At 38.8% G+C, this 17,749-nt stretch overlaps 1 protein-coding gene across 6 annotated transcripts in view; it reads left to right on the top strand.

Moving 5' to 3' along the window:
• Nucleotides 1-17,749, top strand: part of HOOK3 (hook microtubule tethering protein 3) — a 93,061-nt gene that overhangs the window by 49,368 nt on the left and 25,944 nt on the right. For all 6 annotated transcript variants that reach the window (XM_074812075.1, XM_074812072.1, XM_074812071.1 and 3 more), the window contains 8 exons: nt 916-1,079; nt 2,880-3,020; nt 4,543-4,744; nt 7,867-7,977; nt 10,772-10,859; nt 11,429-11,498; nt 14,704-14,844; nt 16,890-16,977. In XM_074812075.1, the coding sequence (XP_074668176.1) occupies nt 916-1,079; nt 2,880-3,020; nt 4,543-4,744; nt 7,867-7,977; nt 10,772-10,859; nt 11,429-11,498; nt 14,704-14,844; nt 16,890-16,977 (1,005 nt within the window). The remainder of the gene's footprint in view (nt 1-915; nt 1,080-2,879; nt 3,021-4,542; nt 4,745-7,866; nt 7,978-10,771; nt 10,860-11,428; nt 11,499-14,703; nt 14,845-16,889; nt 16,978-17,749) is intronic.

The following is a 17,749-nucleotide window of genomic DNA, read 5'->3' on the forward strand; positions in this document are numbered from 1 at the left end:
GATGAAAATTGCACAGTAATTACTTGTGCTAATGGAGAGAATTTAATTGTTTTCTTATCTTGATGCAATGTTGCCAGTATTAAGATGATTCATAATTTTTTTTGATTCAGGTAGGAAAGGGTTGAGCTGTGTGGTTCAACTCCTGCATTAGAAAACTAATAGAGGTTATGCTGCTCTAACAGTTTCAGTTAAGAGTTAAACCCCAATCAGAAGTTACTGTAGTCTATCAGCTGTGTATGGTTTTAGACTAAGTCTTCATGTAAATCATGCATAACTCGTCTAGAAGACATGAGGAGTGTAAAGTGGGAGCCCTTTGCCATTGCAACGCTACTTTGGAGTATAATTCAGGCTTTTGCCAAGCAGTTCAGTAACTGTTAGAATTAATGAAGCTGATTTGTGTGTCATGGTTGATTTTGGTGTATTTGATGATTCAAGCTCATAATGAAACACTTCTGTTGAGATGTTCACATTCTCTCTCTTCCCCTCCTCCTCCTGCATGCTAATTCTATACTATTTAATGAGATATGAAGCAATGCTTCAGCTGTTTTTGAGTTGCAGAACTTTGGGTTCTTTGCACTACCGCCTGTTTTCACAACATTGGCATAAATCGTTGCAACTGTGTTCCTGTTTCAGGTCTTCTTGCAGTTGGCCACTGGATTAAAAAAAAATCTAGGAAGGACATAGCTATCCCTTGGATATCCAGACTTGGATATTCTGTATGGGTGATAGGCATTATTTCTTTTGGAAATCAATTTTAAAAGCTTTATGTGGAGGGCTAGTTTTACTTGTTTGTTGGGAAAGTATGCAAACTTTTTTATAATGAAGTTGTATCGATACTTTATTATGCACAAGAACAATATTGCTCTCAATAGCTGGATAGCTCAGTTATTCTAGTTTATGCTTTTATTATCACAGGTTGCAGCTCTCCAAGAGGAGAAGAGCAGCTTGCTTGCCGAGAATCAGATTTTGATGGAACGTTTAAATCAATCTGATTCTATTGAAGATCCCAACAGCCCTGCAGGTCGTAGGCATTTGCAGCTGCAGACGCAACTAGAACAACTCCAAGAGGAAACATTCAGGTAGTAAGGGTGCACTTCGTTGTTTGTAGCTGGCAACAGACATGACTTACATACTTCTGGTTCTGCTGGCAGTTATGAATTAGTGTAATGGGTGGTATAACCACAGTAGTGGAGTTTTTACAGTGAGGTACATGTAATGATTTACCTCTTTACAAGCTCCAGTATAAAAAAATTTGTAATTTCTTAATGCTGAAATGCTGTATACGTGTAACTCTTCTCTGTGAAGTTGACTTGTTTGTATGCAGTCATTTCACCCATGTTTTTCAAAATCAGTGCAAATGAAAAGTAGCATGCTTTCCTCTATGTAAATTATTCAGATTGTATTTTTAAGGTGTAGAAATTCCTAGCTGAAGGTTTGCTATGGACTGTATTATTATACAGAAAAGTGTGTCTGCCTCTCAGTTTTCCACTTCCTCTTGCTAAGCCTCTTTATGGCATGTTCAGACACACCCTCTCCCTTCAGTTTCTTGAAAAATGTTCAGTTTCTCTTTCACAGCAGCTAGTGCCTGGTTGTCTTCTTTCTATACACCTACCGTGTAAAGGAATACTGTAGTTATGTCTCTCTAATGTCCCCTTTTATCTCTTCTTATTCATCTCCATGCTCTGGAATGATTTCTACGTGAGTCTGTTATCAACTGCTGTCTGAACAGGTTTTCTCCCCATATGCAATATCTGCACTGCCTCTTAGTCTAGTTTTAGGTTCTGAAGGTCTTTCTAAACCATTTTCACATGTGAGACTCATCTCCCAACCTCCTTTACCTCCTTCCCCTGCCTTCATAGGATGTGGTTTCTAATGACAATTTGTGTGTGTTCCTTCTTCAGCTCTACCTGGCCAAACAGCACATATGTACAGCTTAACTGATGCTAAGTGTGGTACAACAGTTTTTCTCCCAGTCTTGCCTCTTTATGTCCTTTGACAGTTCTGGTCTATCATGATCTGAATCTTTGTTGTGTATGCTTTAGATTACCTACTGAGTATCTCTTGTCTCCATTCTTGTAGATTCTTTTTGGACTCCTTGAATTAATGAATAGAATACTTTTTTTTTTTTTAATGGCCACACCTCCTTTTCTGGATTGTTTTTATTTTCATTTCAGATCAAAATCACAATAGGACCTTATGTTCCAGGTTGTGTCTTCTTCCATTCATTCAAAATGCTTTGACAAAGTTTCTCTTAGTTATTCCCATTGTTCACAGCCAGGTTAACACAGCTTTGCCTGTGTATGCTTTATGTAAGTAGATCACTCCAGAAACTTTGGTCTGAGTTTTTACATGCTAACTGGATAACTAAATGAATGACTTGGTTCTTCAGAGGTACTGGGCAGGCACAGGTTCTTTATAAGTAAGTAAATTAATAAATAAAGCCACCTTGGTGAGAGCTCTACAGCATGTTGAACATCTGACAATCAGGTCAATATTGTTGAAGGTGTGTAGGAGTTGAACAGCTGAGGAAATTCTTAGGATAAAGATGTCATGTTCAGTCTCTGTATGCCCCAAGATGAAAGAAGGTGGAAATTTCTGCTTGAGTTTCCATTGTGAAAAATTACTATGACAGAAAAATCTCAGGATTTGTCTTTCTGAGAACATACATTACCATGTGATCTTCCAAATAGATCGATATCAAATTGGGAGCATCAGAAAAGTCAGTCTGCTTCTACATTTTTAAATAAGCACATTGAGCTGCTGTTTTCCTTCACTGCACCAGAAGGCCATTTCATATGTTTTCAGAGAGCATGATGACGAGGAAAGGTAACTGTGACTCAAGATGAGAAATTATTTTCTGTTTTACTTCATTTCTCCAGATTAGAAGCTGCCAAAGATGACTATCGAATACGCTGTGAAGAATTAGAAAAGGAAATTGCTGAATTAAGACAACAAACAGAAGAACTTACTACATTGGCAGAGGAGGCTCAGTCTTTGAAGGATGAGATAGATGTACTCAGGTAAACTCTGTTCTAATGGAGAGAACTTTTAAACTCTTAATTTTTAATCCATATAATTCATGTACTTAGTCTCCAATAGCTTTTGTTTAAATAATTTTAATATTAAATGCAAACACTTTGTCAATGCCAAGGTTCTTTTGGATCCTCTAGTTAAGTACACAAACCACCACACAATTTTGCTTAAGTAAATTAGTTATTTATTATGTACCTAATCAAGAACTATTAGTAAACTCAGCAACGCTACACCATTTTATGGTCATAACAAGTCACTTACTGGTCTCTTGAGTATTCTCTAGTCACCTTCATCATGACTTGGGCATCTGTTCTCATCAGGGAACTAGACTTTTTCCTGGGCTTGCGTTATTTGGACTTTGGGTGGCACTTTTCGTTCATCATATAATGCTAATATGAACAACATCTGTTACAGTTCTTATTGCCACTGAATTTTAGTACTCAAAGTTGTCGTGATTTGATGGTGCAAGGGGTTTATAGGGTGGGGCAACCCATTTTACTATGGAACATAATCCTTCAGTAGTGGTGTCTTACTGCTATGGGTTATTCAGAACCAGTTATCCACTACCCACCTATATCACTCTTCTAGGAAGTCTAGCAAGGCTTATTTTAATACTGCCTTTTCCAGCTCACCAGCAGCTTTCTACCAGAGCTATCTGTCTTTGCCTCCTCTGTCATTAAGATAAGGAATGAGCCCATCAGGCTTCATAATTCCGTAAACTATGTGTGTGGACAGCATGGGTTCAAAGAGCAATTCCTTGCCCCAGAGAGAGGCTCTGCATTTCAGTGGGGATTAAAGACATTTGACTTGCCCCAGTGTCCCCTGAATTAACCATCAATTCAATGGGGGATTCTCCAGATTTGACAGGATATTGAGTCTGTAAGTCTGATGGTTCTAAAATGAAACTGGGGAAGTAATAATAGCAGGAGGTGAGGGTGGGTGTGAGGGCTATTGCTGTCCTGGCAGTACACCAGGAGGATTGAAAAAATTCTTGAAATGTTATGGAGTTTAGTATTTCAGGTTTTTTTGAAGGGATCAGACTCCAAAGCTGTTATGGTACTTCTGTGTCATCAAGTATATGCTGCTCAGGAGATAGATCTTTGTGGTTTTATTCCTGGCTATCATTAAACCAAATTGAAGGGCAGAAAATTTTATTCTTTACCCTTGTAAAATGCAGGACTGAGGATCAATTTAGAATTGAAAGGAAATGGGTAGGAGTGAAGGTCCTTTAACTTATTTTAAGATTGGAAGCAGATAAGAAGGCTGTATTAGGAAGAGTGATAGTGTCTAAAAGTACCTCCATCAGCAGCCCTTTGTGTTGACAAATAGTTATGGGAGGGAAGCAGACAAAAATAAAAACATTAGTAATAGGAGGATATGATTGCTTTCTTGTTCTGCCCACGATGTCTCAGAACGTCTTCTGCATTAAGGCAAAATACTGAGGAAGCTTCAGGACATTTCATTTTCTAGTTTTCAGAGTACAAATTTGATACAAATCTGTCCCTCCAGGCATTCTTCTGATAAAGTAGCCAAGTTAGAAAGCCAGGTAGAGTCATACAAAAAGAAATTGGAAGACCTGGGTGATTTGCGACGACAAGTAAAACTCTTAGAAGAGAAGAATACAATGTATATGCAAAATACGGTGAGCCTGGAAGAAGAACTGAGGAAGGCCAACGCAGCACGCAGTCAGCTGGAAACATATAAGAGACAGGTGAGAACAAATATCATCAATGCAACAGTTCTCTGTATTGTTCAACACTTTCTTTTTATAACATGACTAATACCTCTAAGTAAAAAAGAAATTATGAACAAACAGCTCCTTGTGTTTAGAAGACTTCCATGTTTTGTAGGTACTACCTCTGTCCTCCTTTCCTGCAATTCTTGCCATTATTTCAATTTTACATTAGTTTGCCAATAAACAGTATTTCTTACTTTTAAAAAATCAAGAGATGTTTTTTTCTCAAAGTATTCCTAATTCATTTTCAGTAGTGGGGGTTGAATTAGAGCCTCTTTTTCCAAAAAAAGTATCCACTTTTCACTTAAAAATTTTCAGCAGTGAGGAACACACCACAGCTGAGGTAAGTTATTCTTGTGATTAAGTAAGCCCTTTCTCTCAAGATTCTAGTTTGTCTGATATGTCTGAATTTGTCCAGTTATGAAAAGAGAAGGATGCGTATCATCCCTGTTGTTTATATGCACCCAGCAGAGTACCAAATGTATCACCAGTACACTCTGTGGAGCGAAAAACATCTGTTTGTCCTGCTGCTTATCTAAGTGTCATGTGATCCTGTTTCTGTAAAGGTGGAAGATGTGTTTAATCTTCTCTCTGCTTCTACACTACATTGACATGACATTATTCTGGGATTCTTGTTACAGGGCTAGACAGAGCATGGTTAGTTAAAGTAGTAGTGCCTCCTCTGTAGTGCTGTCTGCTCATAAGCTTGAGTGGTCAATGCACAAGAGTCCCTTTATATCAGCTTACAGCAGAATAAAAATACAGAAAAAAACACTAACATTGCAAGCCCAGGAGCAATGTGTGTCCCTTGGACTTGGTAGCTTTTCCCTGCACCTCGCCATCTTAGTTATTATGACAACTAGCTTCAGCTTCCATGGGCTAATTGTAGATAAAGTCCAAATGGTGCCACCAGAAAAAAAAACTTGGACAAGAGAAATGCTGAAATAACAGACAATCAAAGCAAAAAGTAAATGTGGAAAGCAATGGCCTTTCACAAATGAGTACTATCATGTTTACTGGCAACAAATATGTCACTCCACTGAACAGCTGAGCATGTGATGTAGTTGTGTAACCTCGATGGCTGCATCTGATCGTTCTTATTTCACCAACTACAAGGATTTTGGAAGAAGAAGTCCCATCATGTGTGCTGCAAAAGTACTCCTCCTTTCCTTCATCATTCTCTGTTTTATGGGTACGATTTCATGTCTGAGGAGCTATTGATTTGTACAAAACTGTTCTGCTGGCTGAGACTGGAATAAACCTTAGGTGTCTCGTGACAGATGTGAGTTTTCTTCAACTAACCACAGTACCTCAAAATGAACAGTGTGTTTGCTTTCAGTGTCTGTAAGGCTGAGCTTCTTTTGAGACCTGCCTGTGAATCATGAGCTGTCACAAAATTAGTTTCTGGGAATCCTAAATTGTGCTGTAAGAATTGAGCCAGGTATAAGGATTCTGATGTTATGTCACTGCTGAGCACTGGTGTGCCCCTGTAGTGGAATGTGTCTTGTCTGATGTGTGAGGGATTCAACTCCTCTCATGATGATGCCATCAGAGGAATTATTTCTTTAGCTTAGCTCTGTGCTGTGCAGATGAAAGTCCTTGGTTGAAAATCCTATAGTGAATTGTAAGGAAATCGCATCTTTACCCCACCCACCAGTTTCTGTGAGATGAGGTTAGTGGTGGTGTATTGTGCTAGAGATGTAATAGCATTTATTTATTTAAGAGTTTTTGTTCACTTTTCTGAAAGCAAGCACAAGCATTTCCTAAGAAACTTTTTATTGCAGCATGAAGAATTGAAACATGAAAATTCCAGGATTAGTTTTTGTAATTTTAATTCAGCCCCTTTGTGCATGTGCATTATGATATATTTTTAACAGTATGTCTTACTTTTCTTTGCTGCAAGATTCCTGCTTTACGCATTCCACATGTCAGATAATGCGCAGTAAATGTGATGGCAGTTCATTTTTTTTAATCCTTCTGCATTATCATGTAGCTGTATATCTTTCTATACGCTCCTAAATCCTGATTCAAGACAGTTTATTTCCTGCTGTGTTTTTCTACATACCATTATCATAGCATGAGTGATTACAAACATTAATGCCTTTGTTTTCATTTGAAGTGAAAGTATACCTATTTTGCAAGTGGGGACACAATCACAGGATAAGGCCTGCATGTGTTTTTTATACCCGCAGTTATTCTGATAGTCTGTGATGGATGTCACATCTGAGAAATGAAATATTTTCATATCTAACATTTTTTTTAATCTGATAATCTCAGAAATGGCAGGCTTATGCTTTTTTTGCAGCTTTTAATTTAAGAACAACAACAACAAGTCTTCTTGTTGTTCTCTCTTCTCTAAGACTTAAGACCATGCAGATTTTTAGGCCTGTTAGTTATTTTGCTATAGCTATACACATTGAAAATAAAAGGTAATTAGAACCACTAGGCAGTCTTAACGTAGGTATGGCTACTGCTTTGCTTCACAATTTACATTAATCACTTTATCTGTAATCTAAAAGCCATAAAAAAGCTTTCTTATGAATTGTTTCAGAAGAAGCTGTATTTCTTTAGCTGAGCCTTCATTCAGCTTTTGTGTTTGCAGGTCAATCTTCATTCAGCTTACTTGCTTCCATGCTCTCTGCATTATGAGCTTTACTGATGTTCTGGGAATAAGCCTTTGCTAGTAAAGGCTGAGAGTTTTGAAAAGGCAAGATTTCACTGATTTGCCTCCTGTCCACTGATCATTTCTGCTCAGCTTTCAGATTTCTGCTCATTTAATTTAAAAAACTCTTTACGGATCTGTAGTTGGAAGTATACATGCAACTTTGTTAGCAGTGTTTTCTTCTGAAGTAAAGAGAACTGTTTATGAGCCTGTGGCTGAATCCTTATATTAATCTATTAAAAATGATTAGGAAAATCTCAGGTTAAGAAACATTACCTGACTGCATAAACTGGTGGTTGAATTAGTATGTCCTATAGATAACTATTTCACTTGTTTACAACATGAGTCATGGTGCATGGTAATTGGCTACTTGGTCTTTTGTATTTTGTTTTAATATTGATATTTGCAGACAAATTATTGATTCTTGTTCTCACAGGCAGTTGAACTACAAAACAGGTTATCTGAAGAATCCAAGAAAGCTGATAAATTAGATTATGAATGCAAACGACTGAAAGAAAAAGTAGACAGCCTCCAAAAAGAAAAAGATGTAAGTGCCAAGGTGTTATTTTTTTTGGTAGTAGCAATAGCAACTTTGTGTCATTTATAACGCAGAGATATGGTAATTGTAGTTAGCCATTTATAGCAAACTTTTAAAATTAGGAAGTCTTTTTTCACTTAAAATTTTCTAATGTTTGTGTAAAAGTTCCTTTTTAAACCTAGGAACTGTACAGCATGGAATAAAGTGACTGTATAAAAAAATATGTAACCCATTTTTAAGAGGAAAAGCCTTCATGTTTGGGATCTGAAGTTGTTTCTTGACCATTTACCATAAGATTGATAAACACCCAGAGTAATTGTAATGAATTCTGAAAAACTATTTAAAGTAGGGTTTCTGCAGTATCATCCTAGAACTAAACTCCTGTTGCATTTTTTCTAAAGTATTCTTTGAGGTACCATCAGCACACTTCTCTTTGTGGAGTCATGACTACTGCAGCTAGAGGCTTAGGACTCATGTAGAGGGATGTGTCCTTTGTGGTGATCTCACCTTTTATGACAGGTCCTTGTTGATCTGTCTTGCACCACCAACATGGAACACACAGGATGGATACCAGTCTTTTCCCTTCCTCTCTGTCATTTGCCGCAAGTGATTCTGTGATTAATTGCTCTGTCCTCTCATGCCAAGCATGATCCTTCAGACTTCTCTTGCATACTATCGTTTATCACCAGCCTATTTTGGCTTGTTTCTTAGGAAGCAGGTGCCTCAAACTACCTCAAACTAAGTTCTTAGGCTTATTTTAAGTCCATCTAATCCATCAGTCAGAATCTCTGTAGGCTTTTCCCTCAGTAATCATATTTCCTGTCCAATTCCTTCTAAACTTTCCAGCCCCTGAATTTGAGTAGCAATTGAACTGAAAGTTTTCAGTTATTTTCAGTTCATAGGTCTTTGATTTCCATATTTTATTAAATTTTCAAACTATTGTGGACACTTGTCCTTGATATCACTTCCATCTACCCTTCAGTTCAGATTGGAATGCTCATAGTACCTGTATTTGTACTGTGCTTTGGCTTTATTTCCTGCTCTTTATTTAAAGTTTGATTTTCCAGTTTTGTTATGTTTGACAATGGTAAGGTTGTGTCTGTGGCTTACCCATTGCTTGGTGGACCATTTCATCTTGCACAAAGGATCTGAATTGCAGGCCATTGTCATATAGTTTCTGTTTTGTCCCCTGGCAAATATAATTTTTAGGGACAGATGTTGTTTTTCAATACATTCTTTTGAATGAATATGCACCTGTGAGAAGTAGATTACAGCTGAAGTCTCTTAACATTTGAATTAGTGATTCACTACCTGTGTTACTCTTTCTGTTCCCTGTTGTCACATCTGTATCACTATGGTTGCCCACCACAGGTCACAAGCTATGTAGTGGTATCTGATCGGTTATATTTTGGAAATGGTTACTGAAATTGATTTTGTCTTTGTCTTTATATTCTGGCACAGTGTGGTAGTGTGTTTGATATATTCAGCTATGTGGCTTGGAATTTTACCTCTGTGGTATGTTGTGTGATAAGTACTAAGATAATTTGTTGAGTTTACTTTGTCTGCAGTGTACAAATGAAGCCCTAGAGTGAACCCTTTCAATTCATTAAAATATTCTGACATTTGATTAATCAGCTTGGTGTTTTCTGACTGATGGTAGCAGACTGCAGAATCCTTGCTTTCAGCAGCTGAATTTGAGCAGTCCTCTGTGTGGCTCTTCTTCTGTAGTATTTATGGTAAAACCAGTGGGGTTTGTGAAATGACTTTCACAACAGAATGTACGTATTCATGCCAAAGTGATTCCAAGTTCTGGATCCATTTGGGCTGAAAGATAAAATATATCTGAATCAGACTGTTAATAGGATGATATGTAAGGAGCTGTCAGCTGTCACAACTCCATACCTACACAGAACTGAGGCCTCTTAGTAATACTGGACATATCTGATTTTGAAGCAAACTACAACTTGGATCTTTGCATAGTTGCCATTTTCTCCTTTCATTTTTGAATCTTGGCAACCTTCTGGACAAAAGCTTGATGCCACCTGCAGATTCTCATTTTTTGCCAAAAGGGGACTTGTGCCAAATTGGCAGAGTATTTGCCTGATACTGCTGAAGAGCCCATCTGTCTAGATCCCAACATGGTCCAGTTCTGTTCTTCAGTTCTCTTTGGACTGAGCCTCAAGCAACTAGTTTTCTTCAATAGCTAAGATGCTGGTGAATGGCAAGGCCAGCTGATACACGAGAGGAAGGGGATATGGAAATGCTGCTCACACTTTCACTGTTGAAAGACAAACAAAACTAAGTTAATGCGGTTTGTTTGTTTGTTATGCTGACTATGTACTCACCTTCTTTTTATTTCACTCCTGGCTAAACCTTGGTTTCTTGGTGAGAGAAAAGTCTATGATCTCTTAATTCACTTCCCTTTCCCTTGGAATGAGCCCTGATGAGGGGAAAAGGAGCATTGGCTGAGTGGCCCCAGTAGATGCTCTTTACTACCTGGTACTAGAACTTTGTGTCACTAATATCTTGGTTTTGTAAGCTTATACCCTGATATTTTTATTCCTGTAAATGTAATACAGAGCAGTAACTCTTCTCAAAAAACCCACTGTTCATGTGGAATGTGTAATATTTGTGTTTATTCTATTATCAAATAGACTGAGATGTCTTGATTTGAAAATAATCTCTAAAGTTGCATTTAATTCTTTTCAAAGTGTTGAAGGCTGTGTCTTTTGCCAACTTGTCTACTGTTAGAGGTAGATTTGTAGTACCAAGACTGATATTCATTCTCTTTCCGATTATTCAGAGATTAAGAACAGAAAGGGATTCTTTGAAAGAAACTATTGAAGAGCTTAGATGTGTACAAGCTCAGGAGGGTCAACTCACCACTACAGGTAAAGAACAAATAAGGAGATTAAATGCATCTTTTCTGAAGTTTACAGGACTTCTCTGGAGATTATTGAATGTGCTTTTGTTTAGCACAGAATAAATTTAAGATCCTCTAAGATCAGCAGTGAAAAGCTGCTTCAGCTATTCATAACTTTGTAAGCTTTTGTAGACATCAAATGTTATTTCAGTCAATCAGAAATTTTAGACTCCTCCCCAGTGTGATATTTTTATAATGTATTGCCGATTTCTGTGTAGTTACATAATTTTCTTTAGAGAGATTAAGTTTTCATCATGTGTGTATGATGTTTCATGTGTTGCAACTTATTCCTATGTGTAATGTTGCACCACTAATGAGCAGAAAATACACCACAAAGTTATTTCATCAGAATCAATGATTATTCTCCAGATGAAATTGTGCTTGTCTGTCTGTCTTGCTGTAGCCTGACTCTGTGTCATTTTCTACTGTCTAGCACTACTCTAAAATTGTAATCTTCCAGAACTGCGTTTACTTCTCGTCTTTTAAAGAAAGTTATTAGTCTGATTGTTAATTTTTTTTTTACTTTTCCGAACCCAGGACTGATGCCTCTGGGAAGACAAGAGCCTTCAGACAGTTTAGCAGCAGAAATCGTTACTCCCGAAATAAAGTAAGCTAATGCGTGCTTTGTTTTACTAACCTTTACAATGTATGCATAGATGATCAGTTAGTTTTCAGTGTTTGTCTTTTCTTCTCCTTTTGGATTTCTGCACAACAGGAGCTGTCATGCTTAAGACAAAATTCAGTTGACCTCTTTTGAATTCGTATTGTGCTCCAAAAAAGGAAGGGAAAACAAACCCTTTATCCTCATGTTTTGTCTCTTCTTTTACTGCAGAGAGTTCATATAACTGCAGCTTATATGCGCATTAACAGACAATAATGTTTGTAACAAGAACATGGTGTTGTACAAGGAAAAAAATGACTAAAATTGTGAAAGAAAGAGTAAATTGTAAGTTCCATTTGTATCATGGCAAATGTTTACAGTCTGTTAAAAAGGAAAACAGCAGTGGGAGAGCATTGTATCCTAAGATGTTGCAGGCTCTTTTTAGCCTTGCCAGTATACTAAAATTTTTAAGACAGTCACATCTCAGAAAACAGTTAGCTCTTCATGAATTCTTTCCTTTTATCTCTACTAATAGTGATATGGTATTTTAACAGTTGGAAAGCTCAATATGGGTCAAATACAGTTCAGTAGTAAAATAATACCTTTCTAGAAAGCTAATAATAGAAAAAATTTGTTTTTCTTCCAGCTGTGCTGCTGCACCTTACTACAAGAGCAATTCTTTTTAGTTTTGTTTAGAAACATTTTGAGGCAGTGTTAGTGAATTATGGAGTTACTGCATAAACCTTCCACATGATTGTGTGAGAGAGGATAGCACCCTAAGCGCCGTAAATATCCAAGCATAGCCCGTGGTTTCAGTGGCTCTTCGTCTTTGGCTCCTGAAGTTGAATTATGGATTTTATGCAAGCATACATCTATGCAGAGTGTTTGTAGCTGCTAAACTTGGCCTCCATGCCAACTTAATAGAGGTGGACAGTAGCAGTGTCTGCTGTGGGACTGGAACTTCCTGATCTGGAAGTCTGGGCTGCCGCTGAAGTTGGAAGTCTGCCCAAGATACCCCAACCATAGGAGTAGCTACTACTGTTCTCTTTTTCCCTCCATGGTGACAGACCATGGGTCTTTCTCCATCTCATAGAGAAGGCCTGCAGACCAAACAGGAGGGTTCCATGAGACAGATTCAGTCTGTGACCTGTCAGTTGCACCTGAGGAAATCAACAAGTGACATGAGGAGTTAGCAGGGCTCATTGAAAGAGCTTTAAACTAGATTTGTAGGGGGAAAGGGATAAAACCAGGCTCACTAGAGATAAGCCGTGAGGACAGCATGCTACTGTTTGAAAGACAGTGTGCTAGCAAGGGTCCTTCAGTCTGCTTCATGATGAGCACATTTGAAATGTCCCTGTACTAATGCACACAGCACCGTAGCCATCTCAGTGGAGGTAGGGGATGGAGATGCGTGTGGCAGAAAAGACATAAGGGTTGTTGGTGTTTTAGAGACCATGGAAGCACCTGAGAACAGTCACATAGGAATTAGGGCTTCTGCCCTCAAAAAGATGGCAGGATCAATAGCCCAAGTGAAGTGCATCTACACCAGTGCGCACAGCATGGACAACAAACAAGAGGAGTTGGAAGCCATTGTGCAGCTGCAAAACTATGATACAGTTGCATGCAAACATGGTGGGATGACTCACAACTGGAGGGCTGCAATGGATGGCTATAAACTCTTCAGAAGGGATGGGTAAGGAGAGAGAGGTGGTGGGGTAGCTCTGTATGTTAGGGAGTATTTTGACTGTCTAGAGCTTGACAATGGTGATGAAAGGGTTGAGTGTTTATGGATAAGAATCAGGGTAAAGGCCAACAAGACAGATATCATGGTGGAAGTCTGTTATAGACCACCCAACCATGATGAAGGGGCAGGTGCAATATTCTGTAACCAGCTGGGAGAAGTCTCACAATTGCTAGCCCTTGTTGTCACAGGGAACTTCAACTTAACCAGACATCTGCTAGAAATACAATACAGCAGAGAGAAAACGGTCCAGAAGCTTCCTGGAGTGTATGGAAGATAACTTCCTGACACAGTTGGTGACGGAACCAACTAGCGAAGGCGCCCCACTGTACCTGTTACTTGTGAACAGAGGAGGACTTGTGGGTGATGTGATGGTTGGAGGCTGTCTTGGGCACAATGGTCATGAAATGATAGCATTTTCAATTCTGGGAGAAGTAAGGAGGGAGGTTAGCCAAACTGCTACCTTGGACTTCTGAAGGACAGATTTTGACCTGTTTAGGGATCTGGTTGACAGAGTTGCTTAGGAGACAGTCCTGAAGGGCAAAGGAGTCCAGGAAGGCTGGACATTCTTCAAGAAGAAAATCTTAAAGGTGTAGGAGCAGGCCATCCCCATGTGCCAGAAGGCAAGCCAGCAGGGAAGAAGACCAGCCTGGCTGAACAAGAGCTTTGTCTGGAACTCAGGATAAAAAAGGGAGTTTATGAGCTTTGGAAGAAGAGGCAGGCAATTCAGGAGGACTACAAGATGTCATAAGGTCATGCAGGGAGAAAATTAGAAGGGCCAAAGCCCTACTATAACTTAAATCTAGCTACTGCTGTAAAAGACAATAAAAAATGTTTTTGTAAATACTTTCACAACAAAAGGAAGGCTAAGGAGAATATCCATCCTTTATTGGATGCTGGGGGAAACATAGTAACAGAAGATGAGGAAGAGGCTGGGGTACTTGATGCCTTCTTTTCCTCGGTCTTCAGTATAAAGTCCAATTGTTCTCAGGGTACCCAGCCCCCTGAGCTGGAAGACAGGGATAAGGAGCAAAATGAAGTCCCCATAATCCAAGGGGAAATGGTTAGTGACGTGCTGCATGGCTTAGACATGCACAAGTCTATGGGTCTGGATGGGATCCACCCAAGGGTACTAGCCCAGGTTCATGCAGTAGCTCAGTGATAGCTGAGATTACACCCTCCCTTAATACTTGGCATCAAGCTGTGCGTTCTCCACATTCTGCCTATAAATCTGTCCAGCTGTACTCTGAGATCTAATAGAGGCATTTGGGCAACTTCCTTGTGTTGTGCTTTCTACAATTACAACTCCTTTAATCAGGTTTGTATTTGGAAGTTTGAAAACATTGTTGTCTCAGCTGTCTTCCTTAAATAGGTAAAGATGATCTTTACATTATATTTACACCTCCTGTAGTAAACTGTTTGTAGAGATTGGTATACTTTTTTCTACAAAATTGTATTCTATGTATTTAGGGAGAAACTCATTCGCCTTCAGCATGAGAACAAGATGTTAAAGCTGAACCAAGAAGGTTCTGACAATGAAAAGATTGCCTTGTTGCAGAGCCTTCTTGATGATGCAAACTTACGGAAGAATGAATTGGAGACAGAAAACAGGTAAGAAGCTTTGTTCTCTGTTTCAATTGGTTTTCTAACAATGCCGTATACTTTTGACTGTATATGGTGGTTTAGGCCCTGCCGGGACCGAGACCATGCTGCCAGTGCTCCTCCCCCACCCTCTGACCTGATGGAGCAGGGAGTGAAATACAAACCCCGGGGTTGAGATAAGGAGAGGTTTAATACAACAGTGCAACAGCAACAAACTGAACAACAACAAGAACAATAACAGTAATAACAATCAACAGAGCAAGAAATGTACCGATACAGCAGTGAGAGAGGCAACCGCACACCACTTCTTTACCAATCTTCCTGCGCTTGGGTGCCCAGAGGTGACGTCAGCATGGTATTGAATAACACGGCTAGAGCTTCCCCCCCACTGCTGGGGAAACTTAACCCTATCCTAGCTGAACGAGGACACTGTACTGTGTCCAATACTGGCCTCCCCAGTACAAGAAAGGCATGGATTTACTGGAGTCAGTCCAGTGAAAGGCCACAAGGATGTGACTACAGGACTGCAGCATCTTTTATATAAGGAGAGTCTGAGGGATAGAGACTATGTAGACTGGAAAAGAGAAGGCTTAGGGTGGATCTTATCAATGTTTATAAATATTTGTTGGGGGGGTCTAAAGGAAATGGACCTAGACTCTTCTCAGTGATGCCCAGTAACAAGGCAAGAGTCAGTGGGCATAAATTAAAACACATTAAATTTCATCTAAATGTAAGAACATGCTTCCTTCTACTGGGAGGGTTGCTGAACACTGCTGTAGGTTACCCAGAGAGGTTGTCTTTGTCCTTGGAGATATTTAAAACTCAACAGGACATGTTTGTGGGCAACCTGCTCTAGCTGACCCTGCTAGATTAAGCCAATGAACACACAGGCATCCATGGGACCAGACAGTGTGCATATGAGCATGGTAAGGTAGCTAGCTGGCTGATGTTGTTGTGAGGCTGCTCTTTATTTAAGCTTTGAGTCTGCTCTCTAATTTTCCCCTTTGATTGGGGGAGGTTCCTGAAGCCTGGGAAAAGGTAAACGCTTTCTGGAGAACTACAGAGACTGGTCAGCCACAGCTCATTTTCTGGGAATTTCACAAAGCAAGTGCATCTGGAATCTGTTTCCAGCCACATGAAGGACAAGAAAGTAATTGGGAAAGGCCAACCTGACTTTATTCTGGACTGAATACTAGTGGAATGGTTAGATATAGACTAAATTAGTGGACAGTAAAGTGAGTGGAAAATGATCCTTCACCTCTTGTCAGTACTTAGGAGATCACATCTGGACATAGCATATACTTTTGGATTCCCCAATACCAGAAAGACATGATTGTACAGGAGAGCAGCAGAATACTGATAAGGTGACGGATGCTGAAGCATGTGATATGTGGGATAAGACTGACAACTGGGTTTGTTCAGGCCAAAGATGTGGTGGCATAGAGGAGATAATACTGTTATCTACATCTACTTGATGGGAAGGTGTCAAGAAGACAGAGCTGGACTCTTCTCAGAGATTGACAGTGGAAGGACAAGGGACAAGATGCAGTATGGAGTATAAGTCTGAGCTCTATAAGAGAGGCCCAAGGAGATTGTCAGACCTCCATCCTTAAAGGTGTTCAAAGCTGGACTGGACATGGTTCCCAGCAATCTGCTGTAAGTGCACCTGCTTTAAGGAAGAGTTTGGATTTATATAACCTCTGGAGATCCTTTCCAACCTGTAGGTTTATAGGATTCTGTGTCTATGTAAAAGCAGTAGCTCTCACACAGTAAAACTGACTGTTAGAAACTCTTGTTTCGTCTATATAGAAATGATTTCTTAATACATGCATTTATGTTGTCTTGGAAGAGTATCCGAATGTTCTGGATGACTACAGGCTATAATCTCTGGAACAGCTGTATGCTCTAACTACAGTTGTAAATTTTCTGTGAATAAAATACAGTATTGCATCTCTTGTGCAGATGACCTGAAAACATTGGACACTAAGAATCTCAGGCCTCCTCTTGAAGTTGTTTAGTTTTTTCTGAAAAACAAAATACTATCTCTTTCCTAGATTGGTAAATCAGAGACTTCTAGAAGTGCAGTCCCAGGTTGAAGAACTACAAAAATCTTTGCAGGATCAAGGTTCAAAAGCTGAAGATGTAAGTAGAAATGTACATCAAACTTACATTCAAGTAGTTACATTTTTCGAAACTCATATTTTTGTAAAAAAATAAAAATATGCAAATGGAGATTTCTGATAGTTTTCATATTTACTTGTATTGTCTTATCACTCAATTGTGCTTCTCTAAATAGGTTGTAAGATACAGTAAGACATTTGTCTAGGAAAGAAAACCATCCTATGTAGAGAAGGTATCAAATATGTTTTATTTCATTAATTGTGTCTCTTACAATAGTAAACTTAGCATTAAAATTATTTAATTAGAATAGAGTTTTGCAGAGAATTAAGTAAATGTTAATTCTCCATGTCTTAATAAAGTATCTGAAGTTATTTTTGGCTTAGTTTCTTTAATGAAAGTTAAGGCCTTTCCTGACAGTGGAAACTCTGTAATTGTGGATGTAAATGTATCTTGTAATGCAAGAAGCCACTCAGGCCAAAGCTAAAAAAAAAAAAGTCAAATAATTAGGCCGTCCACATAATACAGCATTTTCTGTTTATGTATGTGGACTTAACTTTATTTTTAATGTAAGAATACACATTGTGGCAGAGTTAGTGTGGAAAACAACTTTCAGTCTTCCACTCAAAAATTGTGTTTGCCATCTCTATATGAGAGAAGAAGCTCTAGAACTTTCTTGAAAGCAGTGATTTGCTGGACTGTACCTGCACAGTGTGTGCTCACAATCTCAGTGAATTGTGTTGATAATTGGCAACAAGTTGTAATGTGTTACTTTCTATTTTTGTGGTTTTAACAG

This window comes from Strix aluco, chromosome Z, assembly GCF_031877795.1.
Source record: "Strix aluco isolate bStrAlu1 chromosome Z, bStrAlu1.hap1, whole genome shotgun sequence".
Taxonomy (NCBI): domain Eukaryota; kingdom Metazoa; phylum Chordata; class Aves; order Strigiformes; family Strigidae; genus Strix; species Strix aluco.